The 18430-nt window shown below is 42.6% G+C and overlaps 1 protein-coding gene across 2 annotated transcripts in view; it reads right to left on the reverse strand.

The window, feature by feature from the left end:
• Positions 1–317: 317 nt before the first annotated feature.
• Positions 318–18430, reverse strand: part of DGKQ (diacylglycerol kinase theta) — a 132268-nt gene continuing 114155 nt past the window's right edge. For both annotated transcript variants that reach the window (XM_070742292.1, XM_070742293.1), the window contains exons 20-23: positions 15654–15800; positions 11774–11885; positions 3968–4120; positions 318–1323 (exon numbers count right to left, since the gene is read on the reverse strand). In XM_070742292.1, coding sequence (XP_070598393.1) covers positions 1225–1323; positions 3968–4120; positions 11774–11885; positions 15654–15800 — 511 coding nt within the window. In that variant the 3' untranslated portion in view covers positions 318–1224. The remainder of the gene's footprint in view (positions 1324–3967; positions 4121–11773; positions 11886–15653; positions 15801–18430) is intronic.

Genomic DNA, 18430 nt, shown 5'->3' on the forward strand with positions numbered 1-18430 from the left:
GCAAAACTCATTTAACAACTGTCTCCCTTTGTCACAGAAATTTTGGGCTCCATTGTGGTCGTAAGTCGAGGACTACCTGTAGTGAGTTGATGGCCAAAACTATGAATGATAGTTATAGAAGAAAAATAACACCATGAGATGATAATCGTGAAAACAAGCAAAAAAATGTCTATGGACTGGCAAATAATCAGTTTCTTAATCATAAGGAGGTCTCTATATAGGATATTTGGCACTATCCACATTCAGAGAACAAAATCTATTATTATTATTTTTAAGTCAAAAGTATTTTAACTGATAATAAACCAATGTGTATTTCATTTTCTGTGTGATCATTTAATATTAATCAAGTAATGGTTGAAACAAATTAATTTACTACATTGTGCTTCGTATTCATTCTGAGTTTGACATTTCGGTGAGAGTTTGAATGCTGACAGAAAGAGAAGGCTAAAGAATGAAATCAGGAACACTGACTTACAGAGCAGAATTAGAGAAAAGAAACCCATGTGATACTTTAGAAAACCAAAGCTTGCAGGCTTTATAAAAAAAAAATCTGTAAACTATATATTTAAAAAGAGTCAAAATTATAGGAGCTTTGTTTAATCTCAAAACGTTTCTTGTGGTAGGGTAGTGAAAGTGTTTGTGGCGCATAGACGAAAACTCGAAACAGAGCACTTCTAGCCATTATGGGGAAAGTTTTCCTTCTATATCCTATTAAGGTTCTTCTTTGCCAGTTCTTCAATGAGTTCTGTTGCGTGTTTAACAAATTATTGATCAAAAGAGTATGAGTAAGCTGTGGATGGCACAGATGAAGAGGAGAAGGCAAAGGAATCCCTTGTTACATAAACCAGGAAAAAAAATCTGTCCCAGACTACGTTCCTGGATTTAAATCATCATAAATCTACCCTACTTCAGGAACTAGTTCACAAATTATATTATTGTTTCTTTTTGATCCTCACCCAAGTTAATTTTTTTTTTTCTGGACTGGCTTAAATCCTTCCCCAGAGTGGCTGAAAAGGAGAAAGAATGTACTTTTCTCAAAGGCTCCCTAATACAAACTCCTCTGATCAACTCCTGTGTACAATCATATTTTCATGTCAGTTACATAGACAATGAACATGGAACAAGAAGACAGGCTCATAAACGACCTGAACTATGCAACAGTATTTTGCCAGACAGGTGTCATCTACAGTAGATGTGCAGCATTTGAACTACGGGTATCTCCCATCAGTGCCCTGCTTCATCAGCCAATGTGCTCTCGGTTCTTGAATCCTTTAGGTTTCCAGTTTTCTTCGGTTTCTGTTTTGATTTCTTTAGCATATGGACCTGCAAAGATCACACGCACAATTAAAAATCAGACAATTATACAATACAATACAATAAAAATCTTTAAAAGAGGGAAGAACTAACTTTTATTTCTAAGGCATGGCTTAGCAAACACCAGCTCCCCCAACTAGCATTCCCAAGAATTGTAGAAGATATACTAGACATGGCTACATCCTAACATGCTCTCTATATCAAGGGTCTCCAACCTTGACAGCTTTAAGACTTGTGGACTTCAATTCCCAGAATTCCTCAGCCAGCAAAGCTGAGAAATTCTGAGCAAAGCTGACTGAGGAATTCTGGGAGTTGAAGTCCACAAGTCTTAAAGTTGCCAAGGTTGGAGACCCCTGCTCTATATAATACATTTGATGCAACACAGAGAGTGGTAGGTAGTGGGAAAACGTTTGACAAGCTATGCATACAGAAATAATCTGGTGTAGATTCAGATATTATTTTAAATTCTGTATACTGAATCCCTAGAAGAAACAGCTAATTCTGACCATGATAACAAATACCTATTGGAACTATTATAGTTAACTTCAAGTTGTTAGAAGAGTCTTACAAAATGTTGAAAAATGTTGTACTCAAAGAAAACTCTATATTTGGGGAGGAAAAGAAGTTAGGCTGGAACCTCACATTTTAGTTTTCCATGTATGCATGTATTACATGAGGGAGGATTTAGCTATGTGTACTCCAGCCTGCAAACTTAAATGGCACAATGAGAACATGACCATTGAGCAATAATTCAATTATCATATTATAGCAGGTCTCCACTTCTTCAACATACCATGATTTTCCAGGTTGATTAATCCATTTTCCATTCTGTTCCCCCCCCCCCCCAATAAACCCTGAATACATGATAGGATAGTGAAAGAAACATAGAAACATAGAAGATTGAAGGCAGAAAAAGACCTCATGGTCCATCTAGTCTGCCCTTATACTATTTCCTGTATTTTATCTTAGGATGGATATATGTTTATCCCAGGCATGTTTAAATTCAGTTACTGTGGATTTACCAACCCATGTCTGCTGCAAGTTTATCTACTACTCTAATAATAATATTATTTTGTCACGTTGCTTCTGATCTTTCCCCCAACTAACCTCAGATTGTGCCCCCTTGTTTTTGTGTTCACTTTCCTATTAAAAACACTTCCTTCCTGAACCTTATTTAACCCTTTAACATATTTAAATGTTTCAATCATATCCCCACTTTCCCTTCTGCCCTTCAGACTATAAAGATTGAGTTCATTAAGTCTTTCCTGATAAGTTTTATGCTTAAGACCTTCCACCATTTTTGTAGCCCATCTTTAGACCCGTTCAATTTTATCAATATCTTTTTGTAGGTGAGGTCTCCAGAACTGAACACAGTATTCCAAATGCGGTCTCACCAGAGCTCTATACAGCAGGATCATAATCTCCCTCTTCCTGCTTGTTATACCTCTAGCTATGCAGCCAAGCATTCTATTTGCTTTCCTTACCGTACTGTTCACTCATTTTGAGATTGTCAGAAATCACTACCCCTAAATCCTTCTTTTCTGACATTTTTGCTAACACAGAACTGCCAATACAATACTCAGATTGAGGTTTCCTTTTCCCCAAGTGCATTATTTTATATTTGGAAACATTAAACTGTAGTTTCCGCTGCTTTGACCACTTATCTAATAAAGCTAAATCATTTGCTAAATCTAAATCATTACAGACGCCTCCAGGAATATCAACAATATTGCACATTTTAGAGTCATCGGCAAATAGCAAACCTTCTCTACAAAACTTTCCCCTATGTCACTCACGAACATATTAAAAAGAATAGGACCCAGAACAGCCCCTTGTGGCACACAGCTTGTAACCAGGCTCAGCTCAAGAATACTCGCCATTAACAACAACCCTCTGATATCTATGCTTCAGCCAGCTGCAAATCCACTGAACTATCCAGGGATTAAGTCCAATCTTCACTAACTTATCAGCTCTTTATGTGGAACCGTATCAACAGCTTTGCTGAAGTCCAGATATGCAATAACTACGGCACCACTTTCATCCAACACCTTTGTGACACCCATAATTCAATGCCTGGGGAGGGCAAAAACAGGTTCCCCCACCTGTTTCCCAACTTCTGGTGGGCCCAATAGGCTCCTTTTTTGCCCTCCAAAGGCTTTCCTGGAGCCGGGGGAGGGTAAAAATGTCCTCCCAGAGCCTCTGTGTGAGCCAAAAATCAGCTGGCTGGCACACACATGCATGTTACAGCTGAGCTAGGGCAACAGCTTGCATGCCAGCAAATATGGCATCCTCGTATCACCTGTGGCACCCGTTCGCCATCACTGTGATAGGATATTCATCTGACATGCAGGTTTATTCTACTCTCAGTAATGTACATTCCTGAGATGTAATTCTGGTTAGTTAACGCCCAAAGCATCCGATCATAGCAGATCAAAAAGGCTGAAGGGAAAAGGTTACAGCTGTTGGCATCTTTTATAATTAAAATACATTATATTTTAGCCAGATCCATCTGGCTATAGTCTGTTAATTACAGGATCTGAGTCCTCGGAGAGGGGCGGCATGGAAATCCAATCAATCAATCAATCAATCAATAAAGTTTTGCCTGATTTTCTACAGTAATGATAAAATGTTTGACACCAAACATATACCTTACCTTTGGTCCTGCTGCAGAAATAATTATCTGACCTGGTGGTTGAATCCAGGGCTCACCATCGACTTGGACAGGAATTGGCTTCCGAAGTGTTACACGGAAGTAGGAGCCTTGGGCTATCCGGATGCCAGAACGGAGGCCTCCTTGAACTTGACCCTGTTTGCAGGGAAAAACTAATCAGAATGCTACTTTTAAAAAAACCAAGTCTCCTTTGAGATCAATCACTGGGCAAAACGTAACTGATTCTTTCATATTTTTTATAAATGCATCATATATGGAATTTCTCTCAGTTATAATCTTGATGTAAGGAGAAATTTACTGACAGTGAGAACAATTAAGCTTGCTTCCTGGAAGTGCGGGTGCTCCACATGCAAGAGGCTTTCAAATATAGATTGGAAAGCCATTTCACCAGAATGATATGCAGTGATACCTTGTCTTACAAACTTAATTGGTTCCGGGAGGAGGTTCGTAAGGTGAAAAGTTTGTAAGACGAAACAAGGTTTGGTAGGGAAGGTTTGCCTATTTGCCGATGACTCTAAAGTGTGCAATAGGGTTGATATTCCTGGAGGCGTCTGTAATATGGTAAATGATTTAGCTTTACTAGATAAATGGTCTAAGCAATGGAAACTGCAGTTTAATGTTTCCAAATGTAAAATAATGCACTTGGGGAAAAGGAATCCTCAATCTGAGTATTGTATTGGCAGTTCAGTGTTGGCAAATACTTCAAAAGAAAAGGATTTAGGGGTAGTGATTTCTGACAGTCTCAAAATGGGTGAACAGTGCAGTCAGGCGGTAGGGAAAGCAAGTAGGATGCTTGGCTGCATAGCTAGAGGTATAACAAGCAGGAAGAGGGAGATTATGATCCCACTATATAGAATGCTGGTGAGACCACATTTGGAATACTGTGTTCAGTTCTGGAGACCTCACCTACAAAAAGATATTGACAAAATTGAACGGGTCCAAAGACGGGCTACAAGAATGGTGGAAGGTCTTAAGCATAAAACGTATCAGGAAAGACTTAATGAACTCAATCTGTATAGTCTGGAGGACAGAAGGAAAAGGGGGGACATGATCGAAACATTTAAATATATTAAAGGGTTAAATAAGGTCCAGGAGGGAAGTGTTTTTAATAGGAAAGTGAACACAAGAACAAGGGGGCACAATCTGAGGTTAGTTGGGGGAAAGATCAAAAGCAACATGAGAAAATATTATTTTACTGAAAGAGTAGTAGATCCTTGGAACAAACTTCCAGCAGACGTGGTAGATAAATCCACAGTAACTGAATTTAAACATGCCTGGGATAAACATATATCCATCCTAAGATAAAATACAGAAAATAGTATAAGGGCAGACTAGATGGACCATGAGGTCTTTTTCTGCCGTCAGACTTCTATGTTTCTATGTTTCTATGTTTCTATGTTTCCCATAGGAATCAATGGAAAACCGATTAATGTGTACAAGCCCATAATCTACCCTTTTTCAAACCAAAGCGCCCGTTTTTGGGCTGGTGGGATTCCCCTGAAGCTCCCCTCTATGGGAAACCCCACCTCCAGAGTTCCACGTTTTTGCGATGCTGTACGGAAATCCCAGGAACGGAATCCCAGGATCGCAAAAACGGGCACTCCGCTGACAACGGAAGTCTGGAGGTGGGGTTTCCCAGCGAGGGAAGCCTTAGTGAAATCGCACCATCACAAAAACGCGGAAGTCCGGAGGTGGGGTTTCCCATGGAGGGGAGCTTCAGGGGAATCCCACCAGTGCAAAAATGGGCGCTTCGCTTGCAACGGAAGTCTGGAGGTGGGGCATCCCAGCAGCGGCAGTGGGTTCGTAAGGCAAAAAAAGTTTGTAAGAAGAGGCAAAAAAATTCCAAACCCCGGGTTAGTATCTCAAAAAGTTTGTATGACGAGGTAGCACTGTATTGTATTTTTCGGAGTATAAGATGCACCTTACTTTTAGGGGAGGGAAATAGGGAGGGAAATCTACCTACCAGGTATTCCTCTGGCTAGTGCCCTTAGTCTGTTCAGCTTCAGCACATTATTTTATCCCCTGGTTAGGGCTGAAAAAGCCTTTTACAGAGGGAGTAGGAATGAAAACAAGCCTGCAAAGACTTAGGGCAGATTAAAACTGCTTTAGAGGGAGTAGGAATTTTTAAAAAAATACTGCAAGCCAGGAAGATTGTTAGCACTGTGTTAAAGCAGAAAAAGCCTTTTTCAATGGGAGTAGGAATAAAAACAAGCCTGCAAAGACTTAGGGCTGGAAAACACCTTCTTCGGAAGGAGTAGGAAGCCAGGAAGATCATTATCACCTAGTTAGGGCTGGGAAAAAAGCTTCCACACACACATTTATTTATTTATTATTTATTTATTATTTAGACTTGTATGCCGCCCCTCTCCGAAGACTCGGGGCGGCTCACAACAAGATATAACAAATCATAAATAATTCAAATAACTTTAAAATATTTAAAGATTTAAAAGAACCCCATATACTAACAGACACACACACGAGCATGCCATGTGTAAAATTGAACAAGCCCGGGGGAGGTGTTTCAATTCCCCCATGCCTGACGGCAAAGGTGGGTTTTAAGGAGTTTACGGAAGGCAGGAAGAGTAGGGGCAGTTCTAATCTCTGAGGGGAGTTGGTTCCAGAGAGCCGGTGCCGCCACAGAGAAGGCTCTTCCCCTGGGGCCCGCCAACCGACATTGTTTAGTTGACGGGACCCGGAGAAGGCCCACTCTGTGGGACCTAATCGGTCGCTGTGATTCGAGCGGCAGGAGGCGGTCTCGGAGATTTTCTGGTCCAGTGCCATGAAGGGCTTTAAAGGTCATAACCAACACTTTGAATTGTGACCGGAAATTGATCGGCAGCCAATGCAGACTGCGGAGTGATGGTGAAACATGGGCATACCTAGGTAAGCCCATGACTGCTCTTGCAGCTGCATTCTGCACGATCTGAAGTTTCCGAACACTTTTCAAAGGTAGCCCCATGTAGAGAGCATTACAGTAGTCGAACCTCAAGGTGATGAGGGCATGAGTGACTGTGAGCAATGAGTCCCGGTCCAGATAGGGCCGCAACTGGTGCACCAGGCAAACCTGGGCAAACGCCCCCCTCGCCACAGCTGAAAGATGGTTCTCTAATGTGAGCTGTGGATCGAGGAGGACACCCAAGTTGCGGACCCTCTCTGAGGGGGTCAATAATTTCCCCCCAGGGTAATGGACGGACAGATGGAATTGTCCTTGGGAGGCAAAACCCACAGCCACTCCGTCTTATCCGGGTTGAGTTTAGGTTTAGGTTTAGGTTTATTGGATTTATATGCCGCCCCTCTCCGCAAACTCGGGGCGGCTCACAACAATAATAAAAAACAGTACAGTACACAATACCAAATCCAATGCCCACCCATCCAGTTCCAATTTAAATTAATAATCTCATAAAAAACAGTATATATAAAAAACAGGCACACAGTCAATCAATCAACAAAACAACATGGGCAAGGGGGAGGTGCTTTAGTTCCCCCATGCCTGACGGCAAAGGTGGGTCTTAAGGAGTTTACGAAAGGCAGGGAGGGTGGGGGCAATCCTAATCTCAGGGGGGAGCTGGTTCCAGAGGGTCGGGGCCCCCACAGAGAAGGCTCTTCCCCTGGGTCCCGCCAGACGACATTGTTTAGTCGACGGGACCCGGAGAAGGCCAACTCTGTGGGACATAACCGGTCGCTGGGATTCATGCGGCAGGAGGCGGCCCCGAAGATATTCTGGTTCAGTGCCATGAAGGGCTTTGTAGGTCATAACCAACACTTTGAATTGTGACCGGAAACTGATCGGCAGCCAATGCAGACTGCGGAGTGTTGGAGTGATATGGGCATACTTGGAGAAGCCCATAATTGCTCTCGCAGCTGCATTCTGCACGATCTGAAGTTTCCGAACACTTTTCAAAGGTAGCCCCATGTAGAGAGCGTTACAGCAGTCGAGCCTCGAGGTGATGAGGGCATGAGTGACTGTGAGCAATGACTCCCTGTCCAAATAGGACCGCAACTGGCGCACCAGGCGAACCTGGGCAAACGCCCCCCTCGCCACAGCTGAAAGGTGTTTTTCTAATGTGAGCTGTGGATCGAGGAGGACGCCCAAGTTTCGGACCCTCTCTGAGGGGGTCAATAATTCCCCCCCCCCCAGGGTAATGGACGGACAGATAGAATTGTCCTTGGGAGGCAAAACCCACAGCCACTCCGTCTTGTCTGGGTTGAGTTTGAGTTTGTTGACACCCATCCAGGCCCCAACAGCCTCCAGGCCCCGGCTCATCACTTCCACTGCTTCGTTGACTGGACATGGGGTGGAGATATACAACTGGGTATCATCGGCATATTGATGATACCTCACCCCATGCCCTTGGATGATCTCACCCAGCGGTTTCATGTAGATATTAAATAGCAGGGGGGAGAGGACCGACCCCTGAGGCACCCCACAAGGGAGAAACCTCGGGGTCGACCTCTGACCCCCCACTAACACCGACTGCGACTGACCGGAGAGGTAGGAGGAGAACCACTGAAGAACAGTGCCTCCCACTCCCAACCCCTCCAGCCGGCGCAGAAGGATACCATGGTCGATGGTATCGAAAGCCGCTGAGAGGTCAAGGAGCACCAGGACAGAGGACAAGCCCCTGTCCCGGGCCCGCCAGAGATCATCCATCAACGCGACCAAAGCAGTTTCCGTGCTGTAGCCGGGCCTGAATCCAGACTGCTGAGGACCTAGATAATCGGCTTCATCCAAGGACCGCTGGAGTTGAAGTGCCACCACCTTCTCGACAACCTTCCCCATGAAGGGAAGGTTGGAGACTGGACGGTAGTTATTAAGCACGGCTGGGTCCAGGGAAGGCTTCTTGAGGAGGGGGCGCACAACCGCCTCCTTATAAAGTGGCGGAAAGGACCCCCTCCCCAAGGAGGCATTGACAATCTCCTGGACCCAGCTCCGTGTCACCCCTCGACTGGCCGAAACCAGCCAAGAGGGACACGGATCCAGTAAACAGGTGGCGGAACTCACAGCTCCAATGGCCTTGTCCACTTCATCAGGTGTCACCAAGTCAAACTCCTCCCAGACAGATGGACAAAGACGTTTAGCCCCAGTCACCTTGACTGACTCATTGTCAGTCGACTCTGTTTCACAATTGGAGTCGAGGTCCGCTCGGAGCCGGGCGATTTTATCAGCGAAAAACGTGTTAAAATCCTCGGCACTACTCTGCAAGGGCTCCCCAACTCCCCTCTGATTAAGAAGGGAGCGGGTTACCCTAAACAGAGTGGCCGGGCGGGATTCCGTTGATGCAATCAAGGCGGCATGATACGTGCATCTTGCCGCCTTGAGCGCCACTTTGTAAGTCTTAATATGAGCTCTTACAAGTGTTCGATCGGATTCGGACTTACTCTTCCTCCATCGCTTCTCCAGACGTCTCTTCTGGCGCTTCAACACCCGGAGCTCCTCGTTGAACCATGGAGCTCTACGGGGTCTAGTGCCGCGGAGAGGTCGCAATGGCGCAATCCGGTCAAGAGCCTCCCCTGCAGCCTTGTTCCAGACCTCAGCAAGAGACTCTGCCGAACTGTGGGCAAATTTCAGAGAGAGGAACTCCTCCCTCCGGGCCCAGCCAGGTTTCGGTCACACAAGCCAGGTCGGCCTCCTCATCCAGGATCAGATCCCGGATGAGGAGAGCTTTATTTACCACCGACCTGGCATTGAGTAGCAACAACTTGAGCCCAGGGCCAGAATTACACTCATCACCAGTGCTTTGAGTTAAGCTCATGGAGCCTGAAGAAGGGATCGCTACTAAGCAGCGATTCCTCCTTCCCCTGGAACGGCTAGCTCCATGGCTTCCGCCATACCTGCCTCTCCCCAGCAAGACCGGGATATTTTGACCCTCTGCCACCCCAGAGATAAGTGTCCCCTCCCCTCCTGCCCCTCCAGCATCAGGTGTGCCAAAAATTCCATTCATGTCATATTCATTCATTCCATACATATTATAATCCCTCCCACCCACTCCATTCCATCTATCACTCCCCTCCCATTCATTTTCATTCACAGTATTCCATTCATTCCAATAATTACTAAAATAGTCCCATTCATTCATGCCATCACTACCATGCTCCCATCCACTTAAAAATCCCCACAATAATTTAATTAAAAAGAGTTAATATAAAACTAATAGTTCATATTATTAAAATATTAATTATTAAAAATATAGATAAATATAAGTAATAAAAATAAAAATATAGGTAGAAGATATTTCAACTGGTCAGTTAATTAATCAATTAAGCCAAGTTCATATAGATATCATCCAGTCTAAAAAGGTGAGTCCGAGGGATGTATGATGTTATTAGTAGGACAAACAGTCCTGAGTATAAATTCTGTCCTCTGTCCTCCCAGGTTTTCTCTTTGCCACTGTCGTTGTTATCAGCTTTCTCACCTCCACGACACCCCCGGTCTCTCATGGGTCGCCCCAAATGTCTACCAGTACCTCTGCTGTTATTTGAGAGGTATCTCTGTATCTCCTGGTCTTCAGTTATAGCATCCAGCAGCCACAAGGTTTTCATACTGTCAATTTCAATCTGGCAGTTTCTTTCTCACAATCTCCTTGTTCACTATAATGGTAGACCCTCCTTCTTCCAGGCACTCCAGCATCGAGTATGTCCACCGCAAAGCCCTCCGACGTCAAGCGTGCCCACCATGTAACCACTCGGCGTCCAGCGTCTATCCGGTAGATCCCGTTGTTTTTGGGAACGTCCTGCTGTTGTGGGGGACGTTTTCCTCCATCTACTTTCCTCCTCGGCCCGTGCACAGTCCGCCCAGCATGCTTGCCCTGAACATTCACACGCTCGCTCGCTCCTTCTCAATCCCTCTCCACCTCTCCTTTTCCACCTCTGTCCGTGTCGGTATGAGTCAATGCTGGGCGGCAACCCCCACTCTTCTTATCTTTGCCAGCCCCCGGGTTGAGCCTCAATGTGATTGCAACAATACAGCTCACCCCACTGCAGAATGCTCTTAAAAAGTGTGGATTCAGGGCAGAATCAAGCCAGCTCGGTCACGGTCGCCATTTTCCGAGCCCCAGCTGATCGGGGCTCCCAGCTTTCTCACAGCAGGAAATAAAGAGAAAAACACTGCCGAGACACAAGGTAACACGATCCTCCGAAACGGGGGAGTCTAATCCTTCTGAACTATCTGTTGTTTTTCAAAATTAACTGAAAAATTTCCCTATATTTGATCTTAATGCCGTAGTCCAGCGGAGCAGCAGTCTCTTCCCTCCCTCCTGCTACTCAACCGGAACCGGAGACTTATACTTTTGAGTCTGTTGGCACCCATCCAGGCCCCAACAGCCTCCAGGCACCGGCACATCACTTCCACTGCTTCGTTGACTGGACATGGGGTGTATATACATATTCAAAGTATAAGACACACCCAAATTTTCAGCCTCTTTTAGGGAGGAAAAGGTGTGTCTTATACTCCAGAAAATATGGTAGTCTCCTTCCTTGAGGAAAAGGTTGAACTAAAAGACCTCCAAGGTCCCTTTAATCCTATTATTCTATGTTCTATAATCTCCAAATATGCTTCCATTTAGACTATCTGCCTTCGCAGCCAGCACCATACTATATTCCTTCTGTTCCAATATACATACATCTCAATTAATTTACAAGTGCAATTGTTTCAGCTCAAGTCAGATTAACAGAGTTCATCTTGGTCATCTAGTCCAAGACAAACAGCATAAATCCATTACAGTATATCTCCTAAAGAGTTCAATTTTTTTTAAAAAGCTATTAAGAGAAATCAAGTGTGCTTCGACTTACCATGTGAACAACTCCAGTAACACCAACTACTTCTAATAAGCCGTCATCAATTTTTGGTTTCTCAAACCGATTGTCATTATCAGACCCCCAAAGATCAGCACCTGATCCCCAACTATGTAGAAAGAAAGCAATGAAATATATTTATTTATTTATTTATTTATTTATTTATTTATTTATTTATTTATTTATTTATTTCTTTATTTATTTCTTTATTTCTTTATTTATTTATTTATTTATTTATTTATTTATTTATTTATTTATTTATTTATTTATTTATTTATTTATTTATTTATTTATTTATTTATTTATTTATTTATTTATTTATTTATTTATTTATTTATTTATTTATTTATTTATTTATTAGATTTGTATGCCGCCCCTCTCCCAAGACTCGGGGCGGCTACCAACAATGAAAAGACAATGAAAACAAATCTAATATTAAAAATAATCTAAAAAACCCCAATTTAAAGAACCACTCATACATACAAGCATACCATGTATAAATTCTATAAGCCTAGGAGGAAGTGAAATTTCAATTCCCCCATGCCTGATGACAGAGGTGGGTTTTAAGGAGTTTGCTAAAGGCAAGGAGGGTGGGGGTAACTCTGATATCTGGGGGGAGCTGGTTCCAGAGGGTCGGGGCCGCCACAGAGATGGGTCCCACCAAACGACATTGCTTAGTCGATGGGATCCGGAGAAATAACCTTACTATAGTTACTTATTTAGAAAATTCATACGACTGTCCATTTTACATATGTATCTCTGGGTAATTAACAATAATGCACTAGTAATAATAAAATAACTGAAACATGGCTTTGGAATAATCCCAATCAGCCAATTGCAAAAGGCAGCTTTACATGAAACAACTTACATTTGTGAAGGCAGCTTTAACACCACCAAACAACATTTACCTATCAAAGGTTCTTGGGAAGGACTTGATAAATAAAAATGCTAAATCCAGTCTCTGTTGACTGTGTGACAAATCATATTTAAACCTCTACTACTTTTTAAAATTTCTGTAAAACATTTATTTTGGAGCATTTATTTTGCAGGAAATTGAAACAGAAAAACAAGTGTACAAACGGTACATATAGTTTCCCCACCACTGCTACTGTAATTACTGGCATCATACAGGGGCATGGTAGCAACTTGAAAGAGAACAATAAGTATTTAATATTCAGAAGACCAAGTAACATTAGGTATGTTCTCTGCTCTTGTCTTAATGAGCTGCAGGGGGCGCTTGAAATCAAGGGATATACTGCAAAAACTTTTAGGTAAAATGAAAAAATCCTATGTTAACCCACAGAATTTAATAAAGACTGGGACTACAAAAAGAAAACCTCTGTCCTGACATACCAGGTCAACCTGTGAAGATGTGCTAGTGTTTATAAAGAAACAAACAAGAGTTTATTCAGAGGTGAGTATAATTAATAAGCTAAATTTGTTATTGGAATGATGTCAGATTAACAGATTGGTGATACATAGAAACATAGAAGACTGACGGCAGAAAAAGACCTCATGGTCCATCTAGTCTGCTTATACTATTTTTGTATTTTATCTTAGGATAGATCTATGTTTATCCCAGGCATGTTTAAATTCAGTTACTGTGGATTTACCAACCACATCTGCTGGAAGTTTGTTCCAAGGATCTACTACTCTTTCAGTAAAATATTTTTCATATATTTTTTAAAAAGAAAAAGGTAGAAACTGACTAAAATGCAGTTGCCTAATTATTTTAAAAATATGTTTCATCTCATTTCCCCCCCTCTCCTTTAATATATGCAGAGCTCATTTTAAAGCCTTTACAAATAATCCATATGTTGATTGGATTTACAGTATCTGCTACAATATAATAGGATGTGTCTGGTTTTGGCTTTGTATGATGCCTGAATCCAGCTAAGACGAACAAATGCTGGTTTAGTGAATCTTATATTAATATCCCTAATATTTCCTCGTATTATCTATAAATAATAGATATACTAATTGTAACAGAAGGGCTCATTCTTATAACACCTTCTCTATATACAGAAGATAGATTTGATAGGTGACTGATTTTTTTTAAAAAAACCTATCAGAATTCTCAGAAGAGTCTCACGTTTTGTAATCTGAGAATCTTGTTGCTGATATCATCTGATGAAAAGGTTTTCGGTAACAGGCAAAGGGGGGTGGGGGGTGGGGAGAATGTCCATACAAGACAATGAAAAGCTCTGGGCAGCTGGCACAAACATTAGTGACCTCAAGAGTCCAATGGCGTGATTCTGTACAAGGCAGCTTCATGTGTTCAGAAGTGAAGCTGAATGGACAAAGGCAGGAACAATAAGTAAAACAGCTAGAACAGAGTCCATTTGTTCATGTCACTATGCTTCATGCATTTTTAAACTGTGTTGTATCTCTGTGAAATAGTTGCCTCTTTCTTTAAATGTGTCTAGGCTATAGCGAATGAATACAGGCATAGCAAACTACCGTATTTTTCAGAGTATAAGATGCACCTTAGTTTTGGGGGAGGAAAAAATCTGCCTACCAGGTATTCATCTGGCTAGCATCCTTAGTCTGGTCAGGTTCAGCACATTGTTTTGTCCCCGAATTAGGGCTTTAAAAACCTTATTCGGAGAGAGTAACAATGAAAGAACTGACAAGCCTGTAAGAGCTGGGAAAATCGTTAGCATCTCATTAGGGCTAGGGGGAAAAAGCTTTGAAAAAGCTGCATTCAGAATATAAGACGCACCCAAATTTTCAGCCTCTTATACTTTGAGAAATACGGTATATGCATCTCACTTGAACAGTGCAATATATCACAGGTGCAATATATCACAAGAATACTACTTTGCCAATCACTAAAGCCTGCAAGTCTTTTTGCTATTCCTTGGCAATGCCAAGCATGGACCAAAACATTTTCTCCTATTTTAAAATACTGTAGCAGTTAAGCATCGTGTCTAAAATCAGATAAACAAGAAAGTTGACTTGTTATTTTTTTAATCCTGTCTTTATTATTTTTATCTATAGAGAGGTAAACATATCCAATACTTCTCCCTCTACCTATTTTCCCCAGCTTGTGAGGAGGGATGGGCTGAGAGAAAGTGACTGGCTCAAAGTCACCCAACCAGCTTTCATGCCTCGGGAAGACCAGAATTCAGAATGTGCTGATTTTTAGCTTGGTCCCTTAACCCAGGGGTCTCCAATCTTGGCCACTTGAAGACTTGTGGACGTCAACTCCCAGAATTCCTCAGCCAGCTTTGCTTCCAGAATTCCTCAGCTTTGCCGGCTGAGGAATTCTGGGAGTTGAAGTCCATAAGTCTTCAAGTGGCCAAGGTTGGAGACCCCTGCCTTAACCTATAGACAAGGGGTCCTCAAGCTTGGCAACTTTAAGACTTATGGACTTCAACTCCCAGAATTCTGGAAGTTGAAGTCCACAAGTCTTAAAGTTGCCAAGTTTGAAGACCCCTGCTATAGACCAATATAGACCAGTGTAGTTTATTTAAACCGGGAAACAAGATAGTATACAGTTGCAGTGTTAGCATCTGTATAATATGTATGCAGTCCCAACAGCAGAAGTGGGGTGCCCCCTTGGTGCTTTTCTTGAAGATGTTCCATCAGGTAACATCAGCAGTGCTAATCTAACCAAACTCAAGAAGTTTGCTTCTTCTTCAGAAACAGCAGCACATGAACTTGAAGCTCCTATGCATTAACAACTAACTCACAGTTGTTTTTTAAATTCACAGTAGAATAACATAACTCAGGATGAAGGTAAACCCTTAATACAAAAGCACCCAAAATATTTATTAATAAAGCAGTTTTAACTATCAAGACAAAGCAGCTGTAAACACTAACATAAGGACCATTTGGTAAAAAGCAAATCCAAAGCCATTTGTCTTGTATTTACCTGGGAATATTGATGAAAATAAGACCCTCTATACTTGGAAGCTCAACTTCATGCTGATCCACCTGAAGTTTGATTTCTTTATGAAGACTCCTGGTGTGGCTCATTTTCTGCAGCCCAACTTTTACATAGACTCCTTTGTTGTGTAGCCTAGAAATAAAAGTTGTGTTTCTTTTACAAAAATGGCACATCACAGGGTATGGTTTTCTCATTGACCCAATAGTTTCTTTCTCTGGTTTTATGGGAGACTTGCTTTCCTCATTCAGGTAAGTAAATGTTTAGCAAATCAAGCCTGAAATGGAACCGGGCTGTACATTATTTAAAAAGTGACCATGTCTCAGCCTCAATTAGGTGGCACAGTAGAATTGTCAAACATCTTTGCTCTTATATGAAGACGAGTTTCATTCACTGGAACATAGAATCAAATCAGGGCTTACTACCATAGACGAACGCTTCAAAGTTCAGAGTGAGATCATTCATTCATTCATTCATTCATTCATTAGATTTGTATGCTGCCCCTCTCCGAAGACTCGGGGCGGCTAACAACAATAAAGAAGACAATGTAAACAAATCTAATATTAAAAATAATCTAAAAAAACCCCAATTTAAGAAACCAATCATACAAACAAGCATACCATGTATAAATTCTATAAGCCTAGGGGGAAGGGAAAAACTTCAATTCCCCCATGCCTGACAACAGAGGTGGGTTTTAAGGAGCTTGTGAAAGGCAAGGAGGGTGGGGGCAACTCTGATATCTGGGGGGAGCTGGTTCCAGAGGGTCGGGGCCGCCACAGAGGAGGCTCTTCTCCTGGGTCCCGCCAAATGACATTGTTTAGTCGACGGGACCCGGAGAAGGCCATTCTGTGGGACCTAACCGGTCGCTGGGATCATACATTTCTAGACTGAAATATCACAGCATTCAAATAATAACTGGCCTTGCTTAGCGGTCTAAGATAAGCCAAGGTAGACTAGATCCATGATGGCGAACCTATGGCATGTGTGCTACAGGTGACTTGCGGAGCCAGTTGCAGGGCATGCAAGATGTTGCCCTAATGTCAGCTCCAGTGCATGTGCAAGCAATGGCCAGCTCATTTTCAGCCTTTGGGAAGGCCGTTTCACTTCTGGACACTTCAGAAAAGCTTCCCTGAAGCCCCGGAGTGCAAAAAGCAGCACAAGGGTCAAACCAGAAGTCCATTTTTCTGAACTTCTGGTTTGCACGTTTGGCTGTTTTTTTCACTGTCCCCGGGCATGCGCGGGAATGGGGGAGGATTGTGCACATGCGCAGGGGTAGTGCAAAGTTGTGCGCATGCGTGGATGGGAGGAAAGAGGTGTGGGCACATGCTCACATGCTAGCACACCCACACATACCCTTCTGGCACTCATACCAAAAGGTTTGCCATCACTGGAGGCATTAAATAGGCAGAAGCATGATCTTCTCATGAGATACGGTGTTTACCACTGATTAGTGTTAGAGTTGCCATGATATCCTAATATTAGTAATACAGTGATACCTTGTCTTACAAACTTAAGTAGTTCTGGGACGAGGTTCTTAAGGTGAAAAGTTTGTAAGACAAAACAATGTTTCCCATAGGAATCCATGGAAAAGCAATTAATGCGTGCAAGCCCAAAATTCACCCCTTTTGCCAGCCAAAGCGCCCATTTTTGCACTGCTGGGATTCCCCTGAGGCTCCCCTCCATGTGAAACCCCACCTCCGGACTTCTGTGTTTTTGCAATGCTGTAGGGGAATCTCAGCAGGGGGATCCCAGCATTGCAAAAATGAGCGTTTTGCTGGCAACGGAAGTCCGGAGGTGGGGTTTCCCAACGAAGGGAGCATCAGTGAAATGGCAGCATCGCAAAAACACCGAAGTCCTCGAAACCCCACCTCCGGACCTCTGTGTTTTTGCAATGCTGCGATTTCATTGAGGCTCCCCTCGCTGGGAAACCCCACCTCCGGACTTCTATTGCCAGCGAAGCACCCGTTTTTTGCGCTGCTGGGATTCCCCTGCAGCATCACAAAAACACGGAATTCCGGAGGTGGTGTTTCCCATGGAGGGGAGCCTCGGGGGAATCCCAGCAGTGCAAAAACGGGTGCTTCCCAGCAGCGGTGGTGGGTTTGTAAGGTGAAAATAGTTTGTAAGAAGAGGCAAAAAAATCTTAAACCCCGGGTTTGTATCTCGAAAAGTTTGTATGATGAGGCGTTTGTAAGACAAGGTATCACTGTATCCTTAATTTATGGTATGATATGTATCATGTACATTTCTATATTACCCCGAGCAGAGGGAGTCTTGTAACAGATATTCTTCTGCATTGTGGATGAGGCTGCCTTTAAAAATGGTCTGAGATATTTTCTACTGTTAAGGGCAGCTGCGATAAAATGAGGGTTTTTTTCAAATGAAAGTAGGAATGTGTTTTCTAAGAACGCTAGAGAGGGACTGAAGCACGATGGCACAGTTAGGAAAAATAGCAAATAGCCAAGAGAAATTTAAATAGCTATAGCACTTTAAATATGAATGAAAGCGAAGAACATTATCTAAAATCCGGATGATAGCATTTGGAAAGGAGGTAGCACAGGATGAATGATATACACCAGGAATAATTGGATAAATAAATAGAAAATTTTTATTAATTTGACTAATAAATTGGCATTTGATATTGTATTGTATTATATTTTAATTTGAGGTATGTAAATTGGAATCTCTGTAAGGTGTGAAAAACAATAAAAAATTTATAAACCCCCCCCCCCCCAAAAAAAAAAATTGGTCTGAACTAACTTGTACTA

Source organism: Erythrolamprus reginae, chromosome 2 (assembly GCF_031021105.1).
Source record: "Erythrolamprus reginae isolate rEryReg1 chromosome 2, rEryReg1.hap1, whole genome shotgun sequence".
In the NCBI taxonomy this organism is placed as follows: domain Eukaryota; kingdom Metazoa; phylum Chordata; class Lepidosauria; order Squamata; family Dipsadidae; genus Erythrolamprus; species Erythrolamprus reginae.